The sequence below is a fragment of the Numida meleagris genome, chromosome 7 (genome assembly GCF_002078875.1).
Source record: "Numida meleagris isolate 19003 breed g44 Domestic line chromosome 7, NumMel1.0, whole genome shotgun sequence".
Taxonomy (NCBI): Eukaryota; Metazoa; Chordata; class Aves; order Galliformes; family Numididae; genus Numida; species Numida meleagris.
The window spans coordinates 13738047-13759065 of NC_034415.1; the positions used below are offsets into that span (position 1 = coordinate 13738047).

Here is a 21019-nt window from a genome sequence, read left to right on the forward strand (position 1 = left end):
ATACAGGAACTGAGAGATGGATGGAGATGCCAAGAGCACACCTGGTGTAGTCCAAAGATACTTTCCAAAACGGCGTCGTGTTAGCACTTGTGCTTTATGTGATAGTAATGGGATGGGAAATAGTTATAAAAGCTTGATTCTGGTGCAGTCCAGCACTAGCAGAAGTTAACAGAGCATAGGAGACAATATAAATGCGTTCTAACTGCTTGTTGTACTTTGAGCATATCACAAAGGCCCCACCTGCATCCCCTACAAACGCTGCTGCCTAGTAGCAGACCAGATTGTCCAAAATTGTTTGAGGGCATAGAATCAGAACAGAGAAATGTTCTGTTCTGCTCACTACATATTGAAAGATGCAAAACAGATACTGGGGGACATCATTGGTGTTTGCCTCAGAACTTGTTAATTAGTCTTTCAGACCCACTGAGTTAAAAGCTTAGATTCCTTCAAAAAGCAGAAGAAAATGTTTGTTACAAGCATCATTTTATTTCAGATGAAGGTACCCTGTCTAGATGAGTTATTTCATCTGCTCCTTAGTGTACTCAGGTCTCTAGTGTACTACATATCTGGGACTTGTTCCCAAGCATTGTGTTTAATAACAGTGTCTTAAAAGCCACTAATGGAGGTGGGGCTGGTTTCACCCAGATGGTATTGGCTGCTCTCCACACAGGCCTGCTGGGTACTGAATGATTTAAGTAAACTGCAATTGCAAAACAAACCTTCCTACAAAGCCTTAAGTATTCTGTGTAAACAAAAGTGAATAGGAGGGTGGGGGGGGAGGGGTGTCTTTATTTAAATTTCTCAACTCCCATAATTCATATTGCCCAGGGGCTTAATTTACTTCAAAGGATGTTTGTTTTGTCTAAAAGTCAATGCAATAAAAAATCTGATGGTGCTATTTACAATAATGCATTTTTAATCTTGAGAGAAAGCCATTCCATGTTCCAGTTCATGTTAACTACTGCCTAAGTTTTGAGCTGGCCTCAGCAAGGGGGTAAATTTCACCTACCAGGATTAAAGGCAAATGTTGTTTTTTAAAGCATCATGGTAAAAGAATGCACAGCTGGGCAGATGATTTGAATGGCAGATTTCAGCCTGGCTGGAAAGGCAACATGCTGCTTGTTTAATGTAATCTCTCAGCCTATCTAAGTATCTGCAGACAATTGTCTCAAATAATCTGCTACACAATATAAACAGAAAGCTTGTTCAAATCCACCTGATTTAGTGAGTTACCTCTCCACAGACCATTATAGTTCTGGGCTCCTTTTCTTCTGCCACTCTAATCTAAGTAAATTGAACTGCAGTTTAGAATCTTTCTTCAGTTAGATACAAGTATGTCTGGAGAATCTGGCCCTGGCACGTGATGCCATATTTTACTGGGTATGTACTATTGCCTCTGCACTTACTGATGTGTCATCATCAAAGCTGGGATGAACACATCTTTATATTCTTTTCTCATTCTTGATTTTTTTGCTTTTCAAGTAAAAACCTTCTGTGAACCTGAGCCAACAGGACTGATTCCAGGAGTATGCATTCAGAACCTGGTGAAGATTTTTGCAAACAGACCTAAGCCAGCAGTAGACAGGATGAATATTACTTTTTACGAAGGCCAGATCACAGCCTTCCTTGGTCACAATGGAGCAGGAAAGACAACCACCATGTAAGTCTGTATTTCAAAGCAGCAAATCCCTCGCAGTGCTCTGAGTCCTGAGGAGCAACCTTCCCTTTTCACTCTTCCTGTGTCTCACCACCCCTGCAGCTAGATTGACACACAACATCAAGTTTTTCCCATACAGGGAAATGCTACCCCTAGACAAAGAGAAGGTATCCTGCACTAGCCAAAATGCTGAGAGGAAGGCAGTGAGTGACAAAAACTAGTGAAAGTATAGAAAGTAAGAAGCAATTATTTCCCCCAACATTCATTTTACATGTCCAAACCAGTAGGTGAAGAGGGAGAAAGATCTTCTGACTAAAAAGAGCTGAGAATTTGAAAGCTGCCACAGTCTGTGTATTTCTGGTTTTTCTGTCTAACTGACTTTGTCAGTCATGGTTTTTTGCCTGTATGCAAAGGTTTATAAATTCAGACACTCTTTAGGTAAAATGGTCATGTACATGCAAGATTATACCAAGATTAAAATATTCCTGTAGCTATAGAACCCTGGAGTCCCAGGAAGCCAGACTTCAGGACTGCGTTTGGCAAAAGAGGATTAATTGGTGAACAAAGCATTTAATCACTCTGTGATGAGTTCACCAAATGTTGAAAGAATCAAAGTGCTTCAGTACAATATTCTCCAGTTTTTTTTAATTAAAAAAGACTTTTATCTCAAATGCACAGTAAATTGCCTTCAAAACTTTATAATTGTCCCACAAAAAATGTTTGACCCAAAATAAAAGCATTCTAATTTACAGAAATGTTTTGCAAATATTTCTTATTCTCCTGATAAAAACAAAAATGTCTTTTGTTTTGAAATTTTCAGAACTGAAAAATCCATTATACCATCCATTTGCAACCTAATCTTCTGACCCCTTCCATTTCACTGAAAATAAGGATGTAGGGCATGTGCTGATCAGCATGGCTGGAGACCTTCAAACATTACTGGTCCTAGTGAGCTTCATTTTAGATCCATTTGTACCACAGGAGTGGTGTAACATGCTTAGCAAATTACTCTGAAACAGAACCATACACGCAGGTTTATCGGAAGTTTAACACATTAGTAGATCCACAAGATTCTCATTGTAGTAGGGCGAGAGTATGTATGCATATGCTTTTTCATTAGAGTTGTTTCTTCAATGCCCATAATAAGAAGTCATCGTGCTCCATCTAGTGGAATCATGCAAGGTGTCTTCCTAGTCTGGATCAGAAGGACAGGTGAGTGGGCATTTCCTCGTTTTTTTTTTTTTCCCCAGGTCGATACTGACAGGCCTCTTCCCACCCACCTCTGGAACCGTGCTCATTGGTGGCCTGGATATTCAAACTCACATGGACTCCATTCGACAAAGACTAGGCATGTGCCCTCAGCACAACATCCTGTTTAATCAGTATGTATCATTCCATTCTAGCTTTCGGAGTAAAGGTGCATGAGTGGCTTATCACCAAAGCCTGTGTGGTTTCTCTTGCTGTGCTGGCAGTAGATGTATCCCAGAGGTACTTCTCTAACTCTTAACACACTTGTAGGATAGCTGTTGTTTGTGCTCAGTAGAATTCTATTGCATCATTTAGCTGGGAACAAAGGAGGCTGCAAAGAGAATGATTGTTCTTGGTATTGTTGTTTTATGTTGTGGCATGGATTGGCAGGAGTTCAGCCTGTGGATTCATGCACTATACTTTAGGACACATTTTTTTTTTTTTCATAAAGCAGAAAAATCTGGACCAACAGTGCAGCAGCAGGATATTTTTATACCCATTTATACCCATGCACTACTGCCTCGCTGCCATCAGTTTGTGGTCATCCCAGCAGCAGCCTTTCTTCCTCAATGCTGCTGCCCATGTTAGTTTTCATTTTATTATGGTATGTGGGTAGCTTGATCCTCTGGCAGCAGTTTCTACTTTGAAAAGATGGAGGAAGGTCCTATGACCTCTGAGTGAAGTGTGTTGATACCAACTAATATCTGTGATTCAGATTTGGGATAAAGTAGCCCCTCTTCCTTCAGCAAAATAAAGCTCTAGCTATTTTTTTGTTATTTGGGAGAAAATCTGCTAATTTGTTTAAATTGTCTTGGTGCTTTTCTGTCTGATTTCACAGCCTTACTGTAGCAGAGCACATCTTGTTTTATTCCCAGCTGAAGGGGAGATCCAGGGATGAAGCTGAGCAAGAACTGGAAATGATGCTAGAAGACATGGGCCTCACCCATAAAAGGAATGAAGAGGCTCAGAATTTGTCAGGTGCCCACCAGATTTTTCAAATAGGTTTTTTTTCTGCTGTCTTTTCCTTGTCTTTGGGTGAAGAACTCAAGTATTGAGTTCCATGTTTAAGGCTGTATTTTGCCACATCACTGTGCACTAGGGTGGTCTTCACTCTCAGAGAAATTGCTTAATGGAACTACACAAATAGTGAAGCTGACACTACCTTTCCTTAAAGTTTGTGCTTCTAAATATGTGACAAATTCAAATATACTTAAAGTTGTTCTATTTAAGTGATTATATAAAAAATATATCCATCAATGTAAGAAAAAAAAAGCCAGCAAAATACAATGTCTACTATTTCAAGGCGAATGAAATATTATACCATCATAGAATCACCAAGGCTGGAAAAGACCTCCAGGATCATCTAGTTCAACTGTCCACCTACCACCATTATTTCCCCGCTAAACTATGTCCCTTAGTATCACATCTAAACATTGTTTGAACACAAGAAATTGGTCCCCTGATCCCCTGTTTGGGTCAATAAAAATAATTCAGAATACTTATTTAATTCTTGAAGTAAAAGTGCATGCAGTGTATCTGAATATATTTAACTTCCAGATTCAAAAGCTGAATTGAATAAGCAGCCAGGAGTTCTTACACTACTTTGTCCAGCTTGCAACTGTAAAAGTTGGCCGATTTCACATGAGAACATGAAAAATCTCAGATCTTCTTCCTTTTGCTTCAGAACAGTACTAGAAAATGTGACACAGAAGTGAATTCTATTAAAAAAAAAAAGCTGTTTTGAACTTCACAAAATAATGTGACTATTGATGTAACTTTGTAGAAGCATTTCTGATGAGGATGGATTTTGTTTTATTTGTACCGATTTGCCTGACCCTACTCTGAAAAGCTCTGAAAGTTACATCCTTACAACCTGCGTTGTTCATCTCAGACACCTGAATGTCTCTGTCCTCTTGTAGGTGGAATGCAAAGGAAACTGTCTGTTGCCATTGCTTTTGTTGGTGAAGCAAAAGTGGTAGTCTTGGATGAGCCCACTTCTGGAGTTGATCCATATTCTAGGCGATCTATCTGGGATCTTCTGCTGAAGTACCGCTCAGGTAACAGGTTTGAGAGAGTGAACTGAGTTTTTTAAAACCTGTCACAGATACTGTACAGATACAGTGCCTGCTTTTTTAACAACTATTAGTGCAAGGGATACATGCAAATAGGGTTCTTTGAGCAGATGACTATGGGTGTGGCAAACCATGAGTACAGGCTGTGGTACAGAAAAAACCCTGCATTAATTGCCAAAAATTATGCACCATTTCGAGTTCCTGAGAGAGTCCCTCTTCCTTCAAGGCAGAACCATCATCCTCTCAACCCATCACATGGATGAGGCAGACATCCTTGGAGACAGGATTGCTATCATATCCCAAGGGAAGCTCTTCTGCTCAGGCTCTCCAGTATTCCTCAAGAACTGCTTTGGATCTGGCTTCTACCTCACCCTTGTTCGCAAGATGAAAAACACCAGAACTGGAAAGAGTGTAGTAAGTATGCACTTCCTTCCTTGCGTGTGTAAGCTGAAAAGTTCATTTTCATGCTCCAAGGTAGGAAGCAATCAAGTGCTGCTTGAGACTGCATAAAACTGATTTCAGAATAAAGAAAGCAATGACAAAGTTTGGTAACACCTTGTGAAATTACATAGCTGCATGAGAATCTCTGTAATAATATTTTCTTATTTTATAAATACAAATTCAGAAGGACAAGCTAAGTGGACATGAAGCCTTCAGTGGTCGATAGTTCACTTTGTTCAGTTATGTATGTTAAAGCATTTACCTGTCAGGTTGCATTTGTGCATATACTGGTCTTTCTGACTGCAGTACACTGGTTGTAAACATGGTGTTCTGTTGGAACTAGCATAAATACCAGGCAAGTAGAAATTAATTCATAGCTAAATCAGCTTTCTACAGCTTGAGAAGTATGGATCTGGATTGTTTCTGCTTTTGGTAGCACTTTCAGTCTTAGTACCAACATAATCTGTATATTTATGGCTACTGCTCTTTGCATTTTCCCAGGTATTTGCCTGTAATTTAGAACTGACAGACACAATTTATGCAGGTGTATTACGTAGGTGGTCTGTATTTCTTAATCCAGTCCTCAAATAACTTTCAGTGCAAATGTTCCAGATGCCTCAGATATGACATACTTTTCACTGACTCAAACTGGTCAACACTTGCATCTTATTTTGCATGCATCTGAAGCACTTTCATCTTTCCTTGTTGCTTGTCTGTGCTAGTCACTTTGTAGCTGTGGATCTCAGTGCTCCTGCTCCTGTTCCAGCTGTGCACACAATGATAAAGAAGGAACTCAAGAGCAGGAACTAGGTGGTAAGAAGTGGGATGGTTTAGCATTCTGGCATGTGGCAATGTCTCCCGTTGTACTGCAGTATCACCCTACAGATCATTGCTGCTGAGGTCCACTTTTCCAGCACTTGCCTAATATTTGTATTTAATTGTAACAGTCAATAAGGTTTCTTCATGCTTTTGCATACCATCATCCCTTATATATATATATATTTAATATATATATTTTATATGTATATATTATATATTTTATTTAATATTATATGTTTATATATTATTTATATTTATATATTATATTATTATTTATTGTATATATATTTTTATATATGTGGTCTCGGACACAGTTGCTGAACTGAAAGTTTGTGTACTTTGGAAGTATAGACTGAATTTACAATAACTCTGCACCAAAGTATGTAATTTCTCAGAAAAAGTCATTTTCACCTTTCTATGTCAAAGCAATTAAGTATATATTCCTGAAGGTCTTGTGTTTTACTACAGACCTGAAGTAGTTTCCTGCTACATTGTTCTTGAACCATAATTAGCAAAATGGCTCAGTCAGTCTAGTACAGAATTAACTGAGATGTCTTTAAGTTGCATCATAGAACGGTTTATTTTTGTATAGTACAAGCAATAGCTTCTGAAATCATGCTTAGCGTGATTATATATTCATTCTTGGAACACTCTTTTGACCTTTCACAGGAGATTTGAATGAACTAGCAGAAGTAATTCATCATCATATTCCAGAAGCAAAATTAATTGAAAACATTGGTCAGGAACTTGTTTACCTTTTGCCCAATAAACACTTTAAACAGCGATCTTATGCCAGTCTCTTCAGAGAACTGGAGGAAACATTGGATGACCTGGGACTTAGCAGTTTTGGAGTTTCAGACACACCACTTGAAGAGGTAACAGATTAAAATATTTGCTGATCTTACCATTAAGTCCCCAAAAGATTTTCTGACACTGTTCCTGTTCTTTAACATGTAACCTTCCTAACTCCTAAATATCCTTCAAAACCTAGTCACATGTGCTGTGGCACACTCAGAAAATAGTTATAATGTGCATAGAGAAAGGATTCTCGCCTGACTGTGTGTTAGCCTTGTGGAGCAGAACTCATTAGCCTTAAATGTCTTTCTTTGTATCTAAGTTTGTTCATTTCTTTATTTTCTGAGATATTTCATGAGAGATCTCTGATTGTGTAATAAGCAATACTGAAAAGGTATCAACTTTTTTTTTATGGCATATTAGACAGTGGTATATTGTGTTTCAGAGATCAGGCTAATGTTCTGTTCCTAATCAGATGTGTTTGTATGTGGCAGGTTTTCCTAAAGGTCACAGAAGAAGCTGCCCCTGAAGTGAAAAAAGCAGGTATGAATTTATGTATCAGTATTTAATAAATTATTCATGTGGTTGGCCTGTATTCTGAAAACCAAGTACTAAGAAATTCTCACTAAAGTACATTTGGTCAGCAAACACCTGTTTTTAGGGCTTGACATGATATCTCAGAAACCGGATGAAATTAGCAGAAATACTTTTATTTGGTTTGGATGAGGTCCTTAGCTATGCAAATAAAAACGTAACATTTAGCCCCCAGATGTCAATTGTTTTTATAAGAAGTATTTTGCTGACCATTACTCAATAAAATATATATGTGATTAACTAGTTAATCCAGCCGAGTAAGAGTGTTAACCTGTATGATGATACTGGGTACAACCACATTGCAACACCTGTAATTAAAGCAATCTGGTGATGTGATATATACATTTGTTAAAATCCGGAGCTCAGTGAAATGTTTGTGCTGTCTGCATATGTGGAAGTAATTGTCTTCTCTGTAATTTTTCATCTGGACAATTCCTATTATTAAGTGTATTTCTTAATGTAGGAGACACTCAAGAAAATGATTCTACTCCTGGCAAAATTTCTACTGAGAACAAAACAGCTGAACAAACCCCAGTGGAAACCAATGACACTTCTCGAATGCCAGTAGGCATAGCAGGGGATCAAAATGAAGGCAAAGGGTCCCAGCAGTATAAAGGTTTTCAACTTGTACATCAGCAGTTCAAAGCACTGTTCATCAAACGGTTCCACCATGCTTCCCGCAGCCGCAAGGACTTCCTAACACAGGTATTGTCTGACTGTTGATGTCCTTGACTATTTTCCCACAGTGTTCTCTACACTGCCTTTCCCAACGCAGATGTAATGTGTCGTCCTCACCAAGTACATGATTTAATCACTATCAACCCAACATTTTCTTTTTAGCACAGTACAGTTCTTTGACAACCAGAGTCTTAACTGAAATCATTGGAAATGAAATAGTTGGTGGATGTTAGCTAAACCAAATTCTGCTGTCCTTTCTTCATTTATGTATGATTTGTATACAGCGTCACTCTACAGTATATGTCTGAGTGTGATGTTTTCATGTCCCCTGCAGATTGTTCTGCCTGCTAGTTTTGTGTTGCTGTCTTTAGTGCTTACAGTCATTATTCCTCCATTTGGAGAATATCCTGCCTTAACTTTAGACCCTTGGATCTATGGACAACAGTTTACTTTCTTCAGGTAAGAAGAATCTATATATCTGAATAAATGTACATCTGTCATATACACTAGCTAGCATTTAGGATCATGAGGATCATGTCCTACTAGGCTGTCCTCACTCTGTGTAGTATAAGAAAGGAGTAATTCCACTGGAATCAGCAAATCTCAAATAGCATGAAATTGGTGCAAGTGGAGAACACAGCTGCTAGTGTATCTAACCAGTAGTCCTCAATTATAGTACTGTCTTTGGTACTATCCTTTTCCTACCCGAGTTCATGACCTCAGCACTTAAAAATTTAGGTATTCTAACAAGAGATCCAGTACAGTAAGAAATCTGACTGTTTCTGATATGCTATTGAACTACTCCTTTATTCATTTTCATAGATTACAGAGAAAGAGATTCAAACCTATCTGCTGACCTGTGGTAGGTTTATTTATAGTTAGTACATATTTAAGTACGGTTTTGAAAACAAGATGAAAGCAGAGAATCTTAGGTTTTATAATGGTGCTGCTTGGCTGTTTCAGCCCGTGCTCCATTCTTCCGCTAGTTGATTATGATATATTGCTGTCTTTCACCAGTTGCTTATGTGTATTCTAGTTCAACAATTTAAATTTTTTCAATGGAGAAAGTCTTATCTTATTCCCTTAGCAATGAGCGTCCTGGCAGTGAGCAGATGGTCTCCCTCACTAATGCTTTCTTAAATAAACCTGGATTTGGAAATCGCTGCTTGAAGAATCAGCCTCTTCTGTAAGTTGCCTGCTAGTATCTATTGAAATAGACTCTAGTAGGATATTACAAATAGTACTGGAGTAGCGGAAAAAGAATTAGTTGGCTTGACGCTTTGCCAGAGCCAATGCTTCAGATTTGTTCTAGGCAAGAATATCTGATATTGAGTCAAAAATAATAAACAGCAAGAAAATATTTCCTCTAGATAAAGAGTCAGCTACGGTGCTTTATGTGAATAACTGGAAGCTCGTGTAGCCTTGTATTAGGAATTAAGCAACTTTGAAATGTGTGAATAGAAATCGGGAATCAAGCCCAAATCTTCACAGCTTCCCTGGCATTTTCCATGAGTCCCCTCAGATCCCTCCTGTTCCCAGTGATGTGTTTGGAAGAAATAGCTTCAGCAGTTACTTGGATAGGGAAGTACTTTGTGATTCAAAGTTATTTTCACACTGAAGTGAGAATGACATCAGTAGAGTTCTTTATTTAACATTAAATTAAGGCCTATGAGGCCTGCTTTGGAGTATCACTGTGACACTCTGCTTTGCCATTCACTTTATCCTGCCTTTCTCCCAGCCCTGATATCCAACAAGTTGATTTTTCCAGCCTATTTTCTCCTCTTTTTGTACAGAACAAACCAAAAAAAAAAAAAAAAGAGAGTTTGAGGAAAGATACTGCACGAGTAAGGAGCAAGGACGAAGTCTTCTTGCAAAGGTGTCTCCTCACTGTGGTTTTTCTGCGTACTAATTTGTCAAACACAGTTCCTGTGTTTCTTCAGTTTCCTATCTGTAACCTGAAGACATTAAATTTGGCAGAAGTTTGGAAGGAGATTGTACTTATGTTTATTAAGGACTATAAAGTGATGTTACTATTCATAAGTCACTAGACAAGGTCTGAAGGTGTATAGGGGAAACACTGTGATTTTTGTTGATTTTTGAGCTCTTAAACTTTATCTCTGCACAACTAAAAGACTCTTCCTCTACACAGGAACTACCCATGCAATAATATGCCAACTGCCTGGAATATACCTGCTATTCATCCCAACCTAAGCAGCCTCCTGCTGAGCCAAAAGTGGGACTCTGAAAATCCTTCACCTTCCTGCAAGTGCAGCACTCACAAGAAACTTACTATGTTGCCAGAATGCCCTCCAGGAGCTGGAGGCCTCCCACCACCACAGGTAGCGTCCCTGTGCCATAGATCCTTTTAAAAAATTTTGCAGTGAGTGCTGGAAAAGGAATTAGTGTTAAGTACCTTGCCATGGAAATATACATGGAAGGAATTGAGTACAGTTTTTACGGGGGAAGGAACTGTTGGAACTGAAAATGCAGTTTCAGAGGTATTAGAAAAGATTGCACATAAAAATCATATGAAATATGATGACTCCTTTCATTCAAATCGCAAACATTTCATCCAGAAGAATATCACAAAAAAAATTAGCCATCAATCATATATTTAAAAAAAAAATCTTGGTACTTACCTCAAAAGAACAATTCTATTTAAATCATTCCCTTTCTTCAAGAGATAGAAAGAGGGAGAAGAAGGGAGGAAGGAAGGAAAAATATCATAATTTGGAAAATCATGGAGTGGAGTCATCTCATTAAAAAAAAAAAAAAGAAAAAAAGAATGCTAAGTCAATCCCATTTTTTTAACACGTCTTTTAATTTTTTTTCTAGGAAGAAAGTAGTAAACAAGCAAAATGAATGTTTTTGTGCATGTACATGAAGATGAGTAATTTAGTGACCATTGATCCTGTATAGAGATGAGAGCTACATTCGCAGCTGTTACTATCAATGAATAATCTTAGTAATGTCCTTTATAAAATGTGCTTGAAGAGCACATAAAATTGTTTGATGAACAAGGGAAAATTACAGCCTGTTGTTATTTACATTTTCTACATATTTTTCTAATAATTTAAAGAAAACAGAACCACAGCAGCTCTCAGAGTAATAGCTCACTGGTTTACTACCTCACTGTGCAAACTGTTCAGCTTTAATGCTAGTAGATATGAGAGGATAATTTAACATTTCTGATGCAAGTAGGATACAAAATTGCTGTTGGTGTGGATCCTAGTCCTCTACAGGATATATATGATTATAATAACATATTATCCCAATCATTTTGCAAGATATCATTTTGTGTAACTTGTCATGAAGATAGATTTCATATTTAAGTCTCTACAGGGGAGCAGTTATTTGTAAATAATTGTGAAGTACATCTAAACATGAATATCTCATTTGATGAAGACACTATGAGTATGCTACCAATCTTCTTGTTAATTATCTAGAATCAGACAGAGATTTGTAATGCATTTTCTGTGGCATTCAGTACTGTCTCTTTCTGGACAAAGGTGCCCATAGAGAAGTTCTTATGGAAAGTGGGAATGTCGTTTTCAGGTTGCATGCTTTCTACTCTAAAATTTTTATAAGCATTTTCTGCTCTGGGAAGAAATCAGTATGCTTGAAGTTATGCAGGATGTCATTACAAAAAAAAAAAAAGTATTTTTCGTTCAAATTATCTAATGTGCTAGTGAAGCTGAGTAGATTTATACTTTTCATATTAATTTTTATTTCAACTTGCTACATTGTGGAAAACAATAAACTACCTTATTTTCACAGGTCCTTCAATGTTTTTGACAAAGCTCCTTCTTTCACAGTGAAGAGAAAGCTTTGAACAACCTTGGCTTTTGTTGCAAATAACTCAGGCCAAGTTTCAGAATGAACTGCATTAGTTTTGTATCAGGCATTGCAAATTTCTGTGGTTTCTTGATCTCAATATAGACTTTTGGGCTAGAAAATGAGCGACCCATTCTGGTTTCAGGGATACTATGAACCTGAGCAATTCCCTTGATCTAAAGCTACTTTTACAGTTTTATTGACAAACAACAGGTTTAGAGACTTCAAAGCTTCATGTGATTAAATGGGTTTTCTTTTATTTCCAGAGAGTGCAGCACAGCACAGAAATACTTCAAGATCTGACTCACAGAAATATCTCAGATTTTCTGGTGAAAACATATCCCAATCTGATAAAAGGGAGGTAGGCATGAACCACCTTGTTTTTCACGTGACATTTTATACCTGTCTGTTAAATTCTCATTTGATAACAGCGTAGCACCTAATTTGTTGCAGCATTGTGTAGACTTGAGAATCATGTCCATATTCCTGACTTAAGAATAGGAGATATCTATTTTACGGGAGTTAAATTGTTTTTATTTTACCAGTTTGTATAATCAGTTACTCCTTTATAGGCAGAGCTAAGTTGCAATGTCAATGGCATGCCACATTAGCAGTTACCAAGTCAATGATGAAAGAAGTGGTGAATTGCAGAGTTTCTGATTTGTGCCCCTGAAGAACTGTAGCCACAACAGTTTGACCATCTGCCTGAATTAATTATAATTTGCTTCTCTGAAGTGCTAAAGGGCAGTAATGTAACATCGCATAGATGCATCTATCCTACTGTTAGCTCCTGTGCTTGCCTGAGTGTCCTGCATGGCAGTTGGCTATGCAGTGTCCATGGCTTATTATTGCTGATTCAGGCCTTGTTATCTTTTCAATTTCTAGAACAGTTCTTGATATTCCCATCATATTAGTTATGTGCCAGCTGTGTTTGACTGATTCCTCTTAGGACATGTCAAGATTGCTTTAGATGCATATTTTAAAATCAATTTATTATAGATTTAGGATAGAGCCAGTGTGTGTGAATTTAGAACTCTTACTTGTCTCTGTACAAGCTGGAGTTGAACCTTGTCAGAAAATAAAGAAAAAAATAAAAAGTAATAAGCACCAAAAGTTCTAATCACCAATGACTCAATGTAATCTGCAGATCTAAAAAAAAAAAAAAACCAAAAAGAAAAACAACCGACTTGCATTGGAAAACTGAAGATCTGCAAAGCAGAGGATTTCACCTTTAATTTCCATCATTTCCATCTAAGCCTGACAATATATCAATGACTTTGGTTTAGTGCATTAAGGGACAAGATTCTCTTTGTCTGTTTCAGCTTGAAGAGCAAATACTGGGTCAATGAGCAAAGGTAAGAAACCAATTCACAGACTGTGGTGGTAAATAAAGAAAAAAAGATTTTCTGTTTAACAGTGGGGCCTCACAATATTTCCCTGAATGGTCAAGGGGAATTGTGACAGATAGCATAGAACAAAGGAAGACTGCAGTGTGAAATAGGTTGTGGGTTATATTTATTTGGACTGTCCCACAAGTGTGAAGGCCAGGGGCACACAATGGAATTGCCACAATTTTACTATCTACAAGGTCTGACTAGTGGAGTCTGAATGATGAAAGTTACAATACGGTACCATGTTTCATCATGCTAGCACTCTGATGAAGCTTTCAAAGTGCAGCAGGAAAAAAAAAAAAGACCTGGGGGAAGCAAACCTAGGCAGCAATCTCCCAAATACAGCAAACGCAACTCCTTATCCCTACTTGGAACATGTGCAGTAGTTATGAAACAAATTCCACTAGTGCTCCACGCTTGCATTAAAGGCATTTAACCCCAGTTGATGTCTGCACATGGAGATACTAGCTTAGAAAGATGACTGATTAGCTTGAAGATCATACTTAGTTTTTCATCAGCAGTAGGAATTCACTTCAAGGGCAGAAGCAGCTTCCTTCAGGGAGCATCTCCTTGCTCATGTGCAAAAATTACTTTCTATGAGATTAAATTTTGATTAATATCATTCAATAATATTTATTATTACAGAGTATTGGCTAACACCAGCATTGGTGAATACCTGTTCCTCTCAAGAGATGAAATTTTAGCTGGGAGTCCATTCTATCTTCAGTCCTTCATGTTATTCAAACAGTATATTGTATGTTAATTATCTTGATCCAAAGATTGTGAACTATAGAAAGGACTGTTTTTTCCAAGTATTCTATCTGAATAATAATTTTCTCAGGATCTCAACATGAACCCCTCATAAATTGATATAATTATTATTTGCAAGCCTTATAAGGATCTAATACCTCATGCAACTTGTTAGAAAAGGATTGGAGATTATTATACATAAATTGTATCATGTATGTAAATCAAATTTATATTAAAGGACTTTTTAGTATTTACATCAATCTACAGAGTTTTGGGTCAGTGATACAAGTGACTGATGTTGTTGTTTATCTTCATTAGGTATGGAGGAATTTCTATAGGAGGAAAGCTCCCCATCCTTCATGTTTCTGGAGATGAAGTTGTCAATTTTTTAAGCAATCTGGGCCGAATGATGAACGTGACAGGAGTAAGCAAGATTTGTTTGGTTTCTTTACCAAAGAATTGTTGTGAAGTTTAATACCTGCAGCAGTGGAATTCCCCTCGACAACTGGTCTTTAGCCTTTTCTTTTTTATTTTAGGGACAAACTTCACTGGCTGCTGCTAAAGAATTTTCTAATTTCCTTAAATACATGGAAACTGAAGATAATATTAAGGTATTTGCTGGAAATAGTCTGCAAACTTACTTTCTTCAGATAGACTTCAAATAGTGAGAATACTGATGGTGGAGTTCTCAAATGCAAGAAGAGCTGAATTACTGTATTTATTATAAGTAATAATAGTGTTAATATCTTTGCAGTTATTTCTAATATGAATTTTTTTAACCCGTATTCTTAGTACTTGCTGCTTGCTACCCTAAATACTTCTGAGTAGGACACATTCTGCTGAACTTCAAAGTTTCATCAGAATCACTTGACAATCACCCTCCTAAAAGCATAGTATATGAGCTCCTCCTGCTGGATTGTGCCTAGGAACTACTAAGTCCTTGTGCTAGTCTTCCCTGTTGACAGTGGCCACCAAAGTAAATAAAAGGCAGCCAAATGTTCTCCTGCAGCTCAGGGTTATTAGTGAAAGCTTCTTAAATGAATCTATGCTTTCTGACTCTTTTAGGTGTGGTTTAACAATAAAGGCTGGCATGCTATGGTTAGTTTCCTTAATGTAGCCAATAATGCAGTCCTTAGAGCTAACCTGCGAACTGGCCAAGCTCCTGAGGAGTATGGGATCACTGTTGTAAACCATCCTCTGAACCTCACTAAGGAGCAGCTCTCTGAAGTCACTGTGTAAGTTTTGAGTGTGTTTTACTACTGGCTTTTACCCCTCCGTCTCCTGTCAACTTACCACCTACAGTGTGCTCACATTCCGAGGAGTAAAAGTTCAGATGATAGAACATGGAGTAATTTACTCAAAATTTTGCTCTAATCAAGAATTAGATATACAATTCATTCTTATTTCTCTAAAAATATATTCCCACCCAACATAGGAGCTATGACCATTGGTTCAATGTGATTGCATGTTTCTACTGATTCTGAAATCTTTGTTCATGCTTCAAAGCTGATAGGTCTCCTTGAGAAATTATATAGAGAATATAAGAAAAAGGTGTCAGAAATTGTTCCTAAGTAACTACAGGTAGGCAATAGTCAAAACCCTCTGTCTTGGTGCCAAGGTCAGCATACAGCCATAGTTTATTGAAAAAGGCATCTGTAAGGAGATACGAGCTCCTACTCAACATCTTCTGTTAGGTTCAGAAGTTAGTGAAAAAGGAAATTTTTGCCTTAGCACAGAGGCTAGATCTGTTCTTGATCTCACTTTGGAGTTTGCTTCTTTGAGGACCTTTTCTCCTAGCTCCCATAGTACTTCAGCTATTATGTCTTAATGTCTACTTTGAGATGCACCATTCAGGAAAGGCTGTCAAGCAGATATATGTAGGAGCTGAACATTTCTAGAGAATGAAGACAAGAAATGGTGCTGTCACCATCTGCCTTTGTTAGCTACTGTCCCCAGTGCAATATGGGAAAATAGACTAGCACATTTTGAAATTGGAAAAAATCTTCTAATTGTCCAATAACCTTGTTACTTTCAGATCTTAAAATTTCCGCCAGCTTTCCCAAATGCTAGTATAGTATTGCGTTTCATCCATTCCCTTGCTCACAGTCCCTTCTTGTGCTTTGTTGTAGGCTGACCACCTCAGTGGATGCTGTTGTTGCCATCTGTGTGATTTTTGCCATGTCCTTTATTCCAGCTAGTTTTGTTTTATACCTGATTCAAGAACGTGTGACAAAAGCCAAGCATCTCCAGTTTGTTAGTGGTGTGAGCCCTGCTATCTACTGGCTAACTAACTTCTTGTGGGACATAGTGAGTAATTGCTAGTCTCATTACATAGTCTGCAGCATTAACTAGGAAATAAACAGTAAATTAATCAGAATTAAGTGCAACATTACATACCAGGTGAGAGCCCCTTTGCCAGAATATAGTCACAGACCCTACCCTCTATAAGAAACTAAACATGTTTTAAGATATTCAAGATATCTAAGCAGGAGATACATCAGCTGCTGGAACAATAGCTGGAAGCCAGACAAAATACTGTAGGGTGTCTAAAATAACGTGGATGTATTTGTTTAGGCCATTGAATCATATTCATTGTGTTGTTTCAAAAAGATTTAGAGCGCAGGCCCATGCACGTCTAGGCAAGGCTCAGCTATCCTCTTATTATTCCTCGGGCCTATTGAAGGAATAAATTCTTTGCCTGCAAGAGGCTTAGCAAAGAGCTTGTACTGTGGTTGTGCTTTTTCAACAAAGGTAGAGTCCAAGGGCTTATCCAATAAGAAAAGCTTGAACATAGGAAAGGAGACAAAAGAGGAGGAGAAAAGAGAAATTATTGAAATGCCCCAAACTTTTTAGGTTTTAGAAAGTGTTTTTTTAATGAGAAGATAAAACAAAACATTAATACATTAAATGAGGGAAAAGCAGATCTCTGAGTTTCTTTACCCTGCTGGTCACAGCAACATCCCGTCAGCCAGGAATTCTGCTTGGTCATGGCCCTTGACAGCATAGTGCAAAGGTATTAACTGGGGTTAGCAGTTCTGTGAAATGCCGCCTTTCACTATTCATGGGGAGCTCTGTGTATTGCAGTAGCCCTACACTACTAATGCTGAACGGAGAAATTGAGCAGAGCATTGGCCAAGCATTGTTCAGTTTAGCTTCATCACAGGAATGTGGCTCAAGTTACTAGCTTTTTCATTCCTATACAGCTTTTACATCACCAGAAATCATATCTCCTTGCATACTCACTGCCTTTTTCTGTGGGCAACCTGCCAGCAGGACCATGAAACAACCAGTTCCTAAGTTATAATCTAAGAAACAACACGTTTTATTTTTGATGAACAATCTGATAAAAAATGTCTCAGAAAAATGTCAAGTGCTGCCAGAGGCCTATTGAGCCAAAAGCTTGAGCAACTAGTCCAGCTTATGAATTTCAGTTTTCCTCAATTAAAAAATACTTTGAGAATAATTTATAGGATCTGGATACGTTTGCAAACTTTCTCGGGTCTTACACATTGATCTTCATTCACCCTGTGATTTGGCAGGTGAATTATGCAGTGAGTGCTGGATTGGTCGTGGTTATATTCATTGGATTCAAGAAGAAAGCATACACTTCTCGGACTAACCTCCCTGTGTTTGTGGCCTTGCTGCTTCTGTATGGGTGAGCCTTCATGGTGTTTTTTTTTTGCATGTGGAGCCCTATCTTTCACATGGAAATGATTTCATGTTGTGGAACTTGGTACTTAGTGAAATCCAGCTTTGAGAAATAAAACTGAGTTTGTACAATACAGGCTAGACCTGGATTCTGTTCCTGATTCAGGTAACTCACACTCTTTGTCTGGTCACCTGCCGTAAAAAGGAACTTTGTCATTGCTTCACAGAACTTCACAATTTCATGTTATCCTTTTGGGAAACTACATTTGTTCATCTGTGGTGGTTTAACCTAGCTGCAATAGGTAGCTAAATATGACAATCTTTCACTCCCCTTCCTCAAAAAGACAGGAGGAGAAAATACGATGAAAAAAGCTGGTGGGCTGAGATAAGGACAGGGATATCACTCAACAAGTAGTGTCTCAGGCAAAAGAGAACAGTGAGAACTTAAAGCAAACTAAAAGCATCTTCCCCTCATCCACTCTCTTCTACCTCCTCTCCACAAATGGTACAGGGGAATGGGGAACAGGGACCACAGTCAGCCCCTAAGGCTTTGTCCCTGGTCACTCTCTGCCCCTGCTTCATTTGGAGTCCCTCCCATGGGATGCTGTCCTTCCTGACTTGATCCTGTGTGCTCCTCCATAGCTGCACTTGGAGATCTGCACTGTGCACTGCCTATGGTCTGCAGGGGACAGCCTGCTCCTCCTTGAGCCTCTCCTGGGATCCAGGGAGCTTCTGCTCCATGCCTGGAGGACCTCCTGCCCTCCTCCTGACATGACCTTGGTGACTGCATGGCTGTTTCATTCTCTCATTCCTTTCTCCTAGTTGCTGTTGCCCAGCAGTTTTTCCCTTTCTTAAATCTGCTCTTCCAGAGGCAGACCCAGTGTTGCTTGTGGCTCAGCTCTGGCCAGCAGTGGGTCCAATTTGGAGTTAACTGGAGCTGGCTCTGATCTGACATGGGGCTGAACTCTATTCATAGAACCCAAACCTGCAGCCCACTCCTGCCCCAGCTACTAAAACTTTGCCTTGTAAACCTAAAACATCGTCATGTTCCTTTCTGTTATGTACATTATATTTATTTGCTTCGATGATAGACAATACTAAAATATTTATCAGTGTTTTATCCAAAGGCAAATGGTACTAAAACTTCAACTTTTTTCTTTCTACGAAGGAGCATTTCTGATGGCAAAATAGTGTTTTATAAGACTGAGTGGAATTTACATCCTCTTATTTAATTAGTGGTTGTATGTCTTTATCTGTAAGATCATTTTCCTTCTAGCTTTGTAGTAGGGTAATTAGGGAAAACAATCCACCAGATCTGTCTCTGGAGCTAAAAAAGAAATTAAACTTTTCATATCTTCCTATATATGTCACAAGTCTTTTCTGGACATAGTACCTTAGTTTTCTGGAGTTTTTATATTGTTTGAATGACAGTCCTGAGAAAATGTAAAGCATTATAATCATCCAATCTCTGTAAAATAGTCAATGTTAAATGCTATTAGAATGTTCATTTGCTTCATTGTATTTTTTAAAGTGCAATGATAGTAATGTTTAGTAAGTTTTCTGTTGCTGTGTTTTTCGTGAGTGTGTGTGTTTGTTTTCTAAATACCGTAATTTGGGGGCCCGTGGACACTTGAATTATCCTCTCATTATAAAGCATCTATCAAGATGAAAAAATATAATCACATAGCAGTGAGTTCAGTAATGATTTCATAATTTGCTATTTAAAAAAAGAAAGTAAATTCACAGAATCCTAAATTAGCTCTTGTCTCCAGCCATTGTCACAATGGGAAATTTAGGATCATTCTTTCTAATGATGTGTGTGTTTTCCCATTAACCAAATCAGCCTGTTGCCAGTGAATTTTTCCTAATCAGATTGATTGTTGCTGAGAATTGAAACTTTATTCCAGAGGTATACTGCTCCTGTGCTGCTAAATATGTGTTCACTATGTCTCGGAAATAATAGTATGGGAAGATCCTGCCTTTCTTCCCTTGTTTCTCCAACTAGGTGTACAGTTCAGTGAGATGTGCAAAGATATCTGGGGTGACAATCACCCTGCTAGCATTGTTTTCTCAATTTTAGCAATCTGTTGCCCTGCATTTTAACAGCAAGCAAGACTAAGCAGAAAGAGCTTTGTATCTAGTAGCAAGGGAAACAAATATTGTAGTGGAACCTCTGGTTGATTACAACATTTCATTACACTTGAAATGAGAACAAAACTCATCTTTATGTTTTTATTATGTCAGCTGACATAATACTGAGAAGCAGATATCATAGTATTTCTATCTTTTGCATGCAGATGGGCAGTAATTCCCATGATGTACCCTGCTTCTTCTTTCTTCAGTGTCCCTAGCACTGCATATGTTGCATTGTCTTGCATTAATCTCTTTGTGGGGATCAACAGCAGTGCCATTACATTCATCCTGGAGCTATTTGAAAATAACCCGGTAAGTAAAGTTTTTGTGTGACATGGTTTTAAAAAGCTGTTCAAAGGCTGTCCAAACATAACCGTCTCTAGCTGTCTTTTTCAACCTTGTTATTTTTCTGGTAATAAATAAGTGAATGAGGAACTTGCTGAATTGTGTCAGGAACAGGTGAGCATAATAACTGAGAGAAGTGAACCTCAGGGCAATGGGTATATTGGGCTACAAACCATCCGCGTACATTGAATATTTTTCATCCCTATGAGCAAACATCTGTGCACTTTCATAGCTGAAGAGAAAAGGGCATCAGACTTGGTATTTGCTTCTGCAGCTTAGGTTGTACAGGAAGAAGTAGCTAGTTTTGCTAGCCAAGTACAAGAATAGATAGAATACAGTAGTTCATAGAAAGGCTAAGAAACCAGTTTATAAAACACTGGTGGCTTGTATGCACTACTACTGCCTGTACAGCTGCTGATACTTTGACTGCTGAGGTTGACATCCTTCCCTATGGGAAGGACTGCAATCCTATTACCTGTTGTTATTGATAATGCATTTTCAGACACACTGTGCTGATCAAGCATTGTTGTTTATCAGGAAGAAAAAAACACATCTTTATTCAATTGGAGTCGTGGTATCAAAGGCCAATTTTACTTTCTATCTTTGCTGTTCTT

At 38.1% G+C, this 21019-nt stretch overlaps 1 protein-coding gene across 1 annotated transcript in view; it reads left to right on the forward strand.

The window, feature by feature from the left end:
- The window catches only part of ABCA4 (ATP binding cassette subfamily A member 4), an 82997-nt gene that overhangs the window by 52277 nt on the left and 9701 nt on the right, over positions 1 to 21019 (forward strand). Inside the window, exons 21-40 of the mRNA XM_021404332.1 lie at positions 1483 to 1660; positions 2908 to 3039; positions 3744 to 3883; positions 4825 to 4962; positions 5204 to 5391; positions 6141 to 6231; positions 6907 to 7112; positions 7527 to 7575; positions 8090 to 8331; positions 8639 to 8763; positions 9392 to 9490; positions 10454 to 10643; positions 12405 to 12499; positions 13461 to 13493; positions 14598 to 14703; positions 14816 to 14890; positions 15345 to 15514; positions 16409 to 16586; positions 17819 to 17934; positions 20225 to 20372. Of these exons, the coding sequence (XP_021260007.1) occupies positions 1483 to 1660; positions 2908 to 3039; positions 3744 to 3883; positions 4825 to 4962; positions 5204 to 5391; positions 6141 to 6231; positions 6907 to 7112; positions 7527 to 7575; positions 8090 to 8331; positions 8639 to 8763; positions 9392 to 9490; positions 10454 to 10643; positions 12405 to 12499; positions 13461 to 13493; positions 14598 to 14703; positions 14816 to 14890; positions 15345 to 15514; positions 16409 to 16586; positions 17819 to 17934; positions 20225 to 20372 (2699 nt within the window). The remainder of the gene's footprint in view (positions 1 to 1482; positions 1661 to 2907; positions 3040 to 3743; positions 3884 to 4824; positions 4963 to 5203; positions 5392 to 6140; positions 6232 to 6906; positions 7113 to 7526; positions 7576 to 8089; positions 8332 to 8638; positions 8764 to 9391; positions 9491 to 10453; positions 10644 to 12404; positions 12500 to 13460; positions 13494 to 14597; positions 14704 to 14815; positions 14891 to 15344; positions 15515 to 16408; positions 16587 to 17818; positions 17935 to 20224; positions 20373 to 21019) is intronic.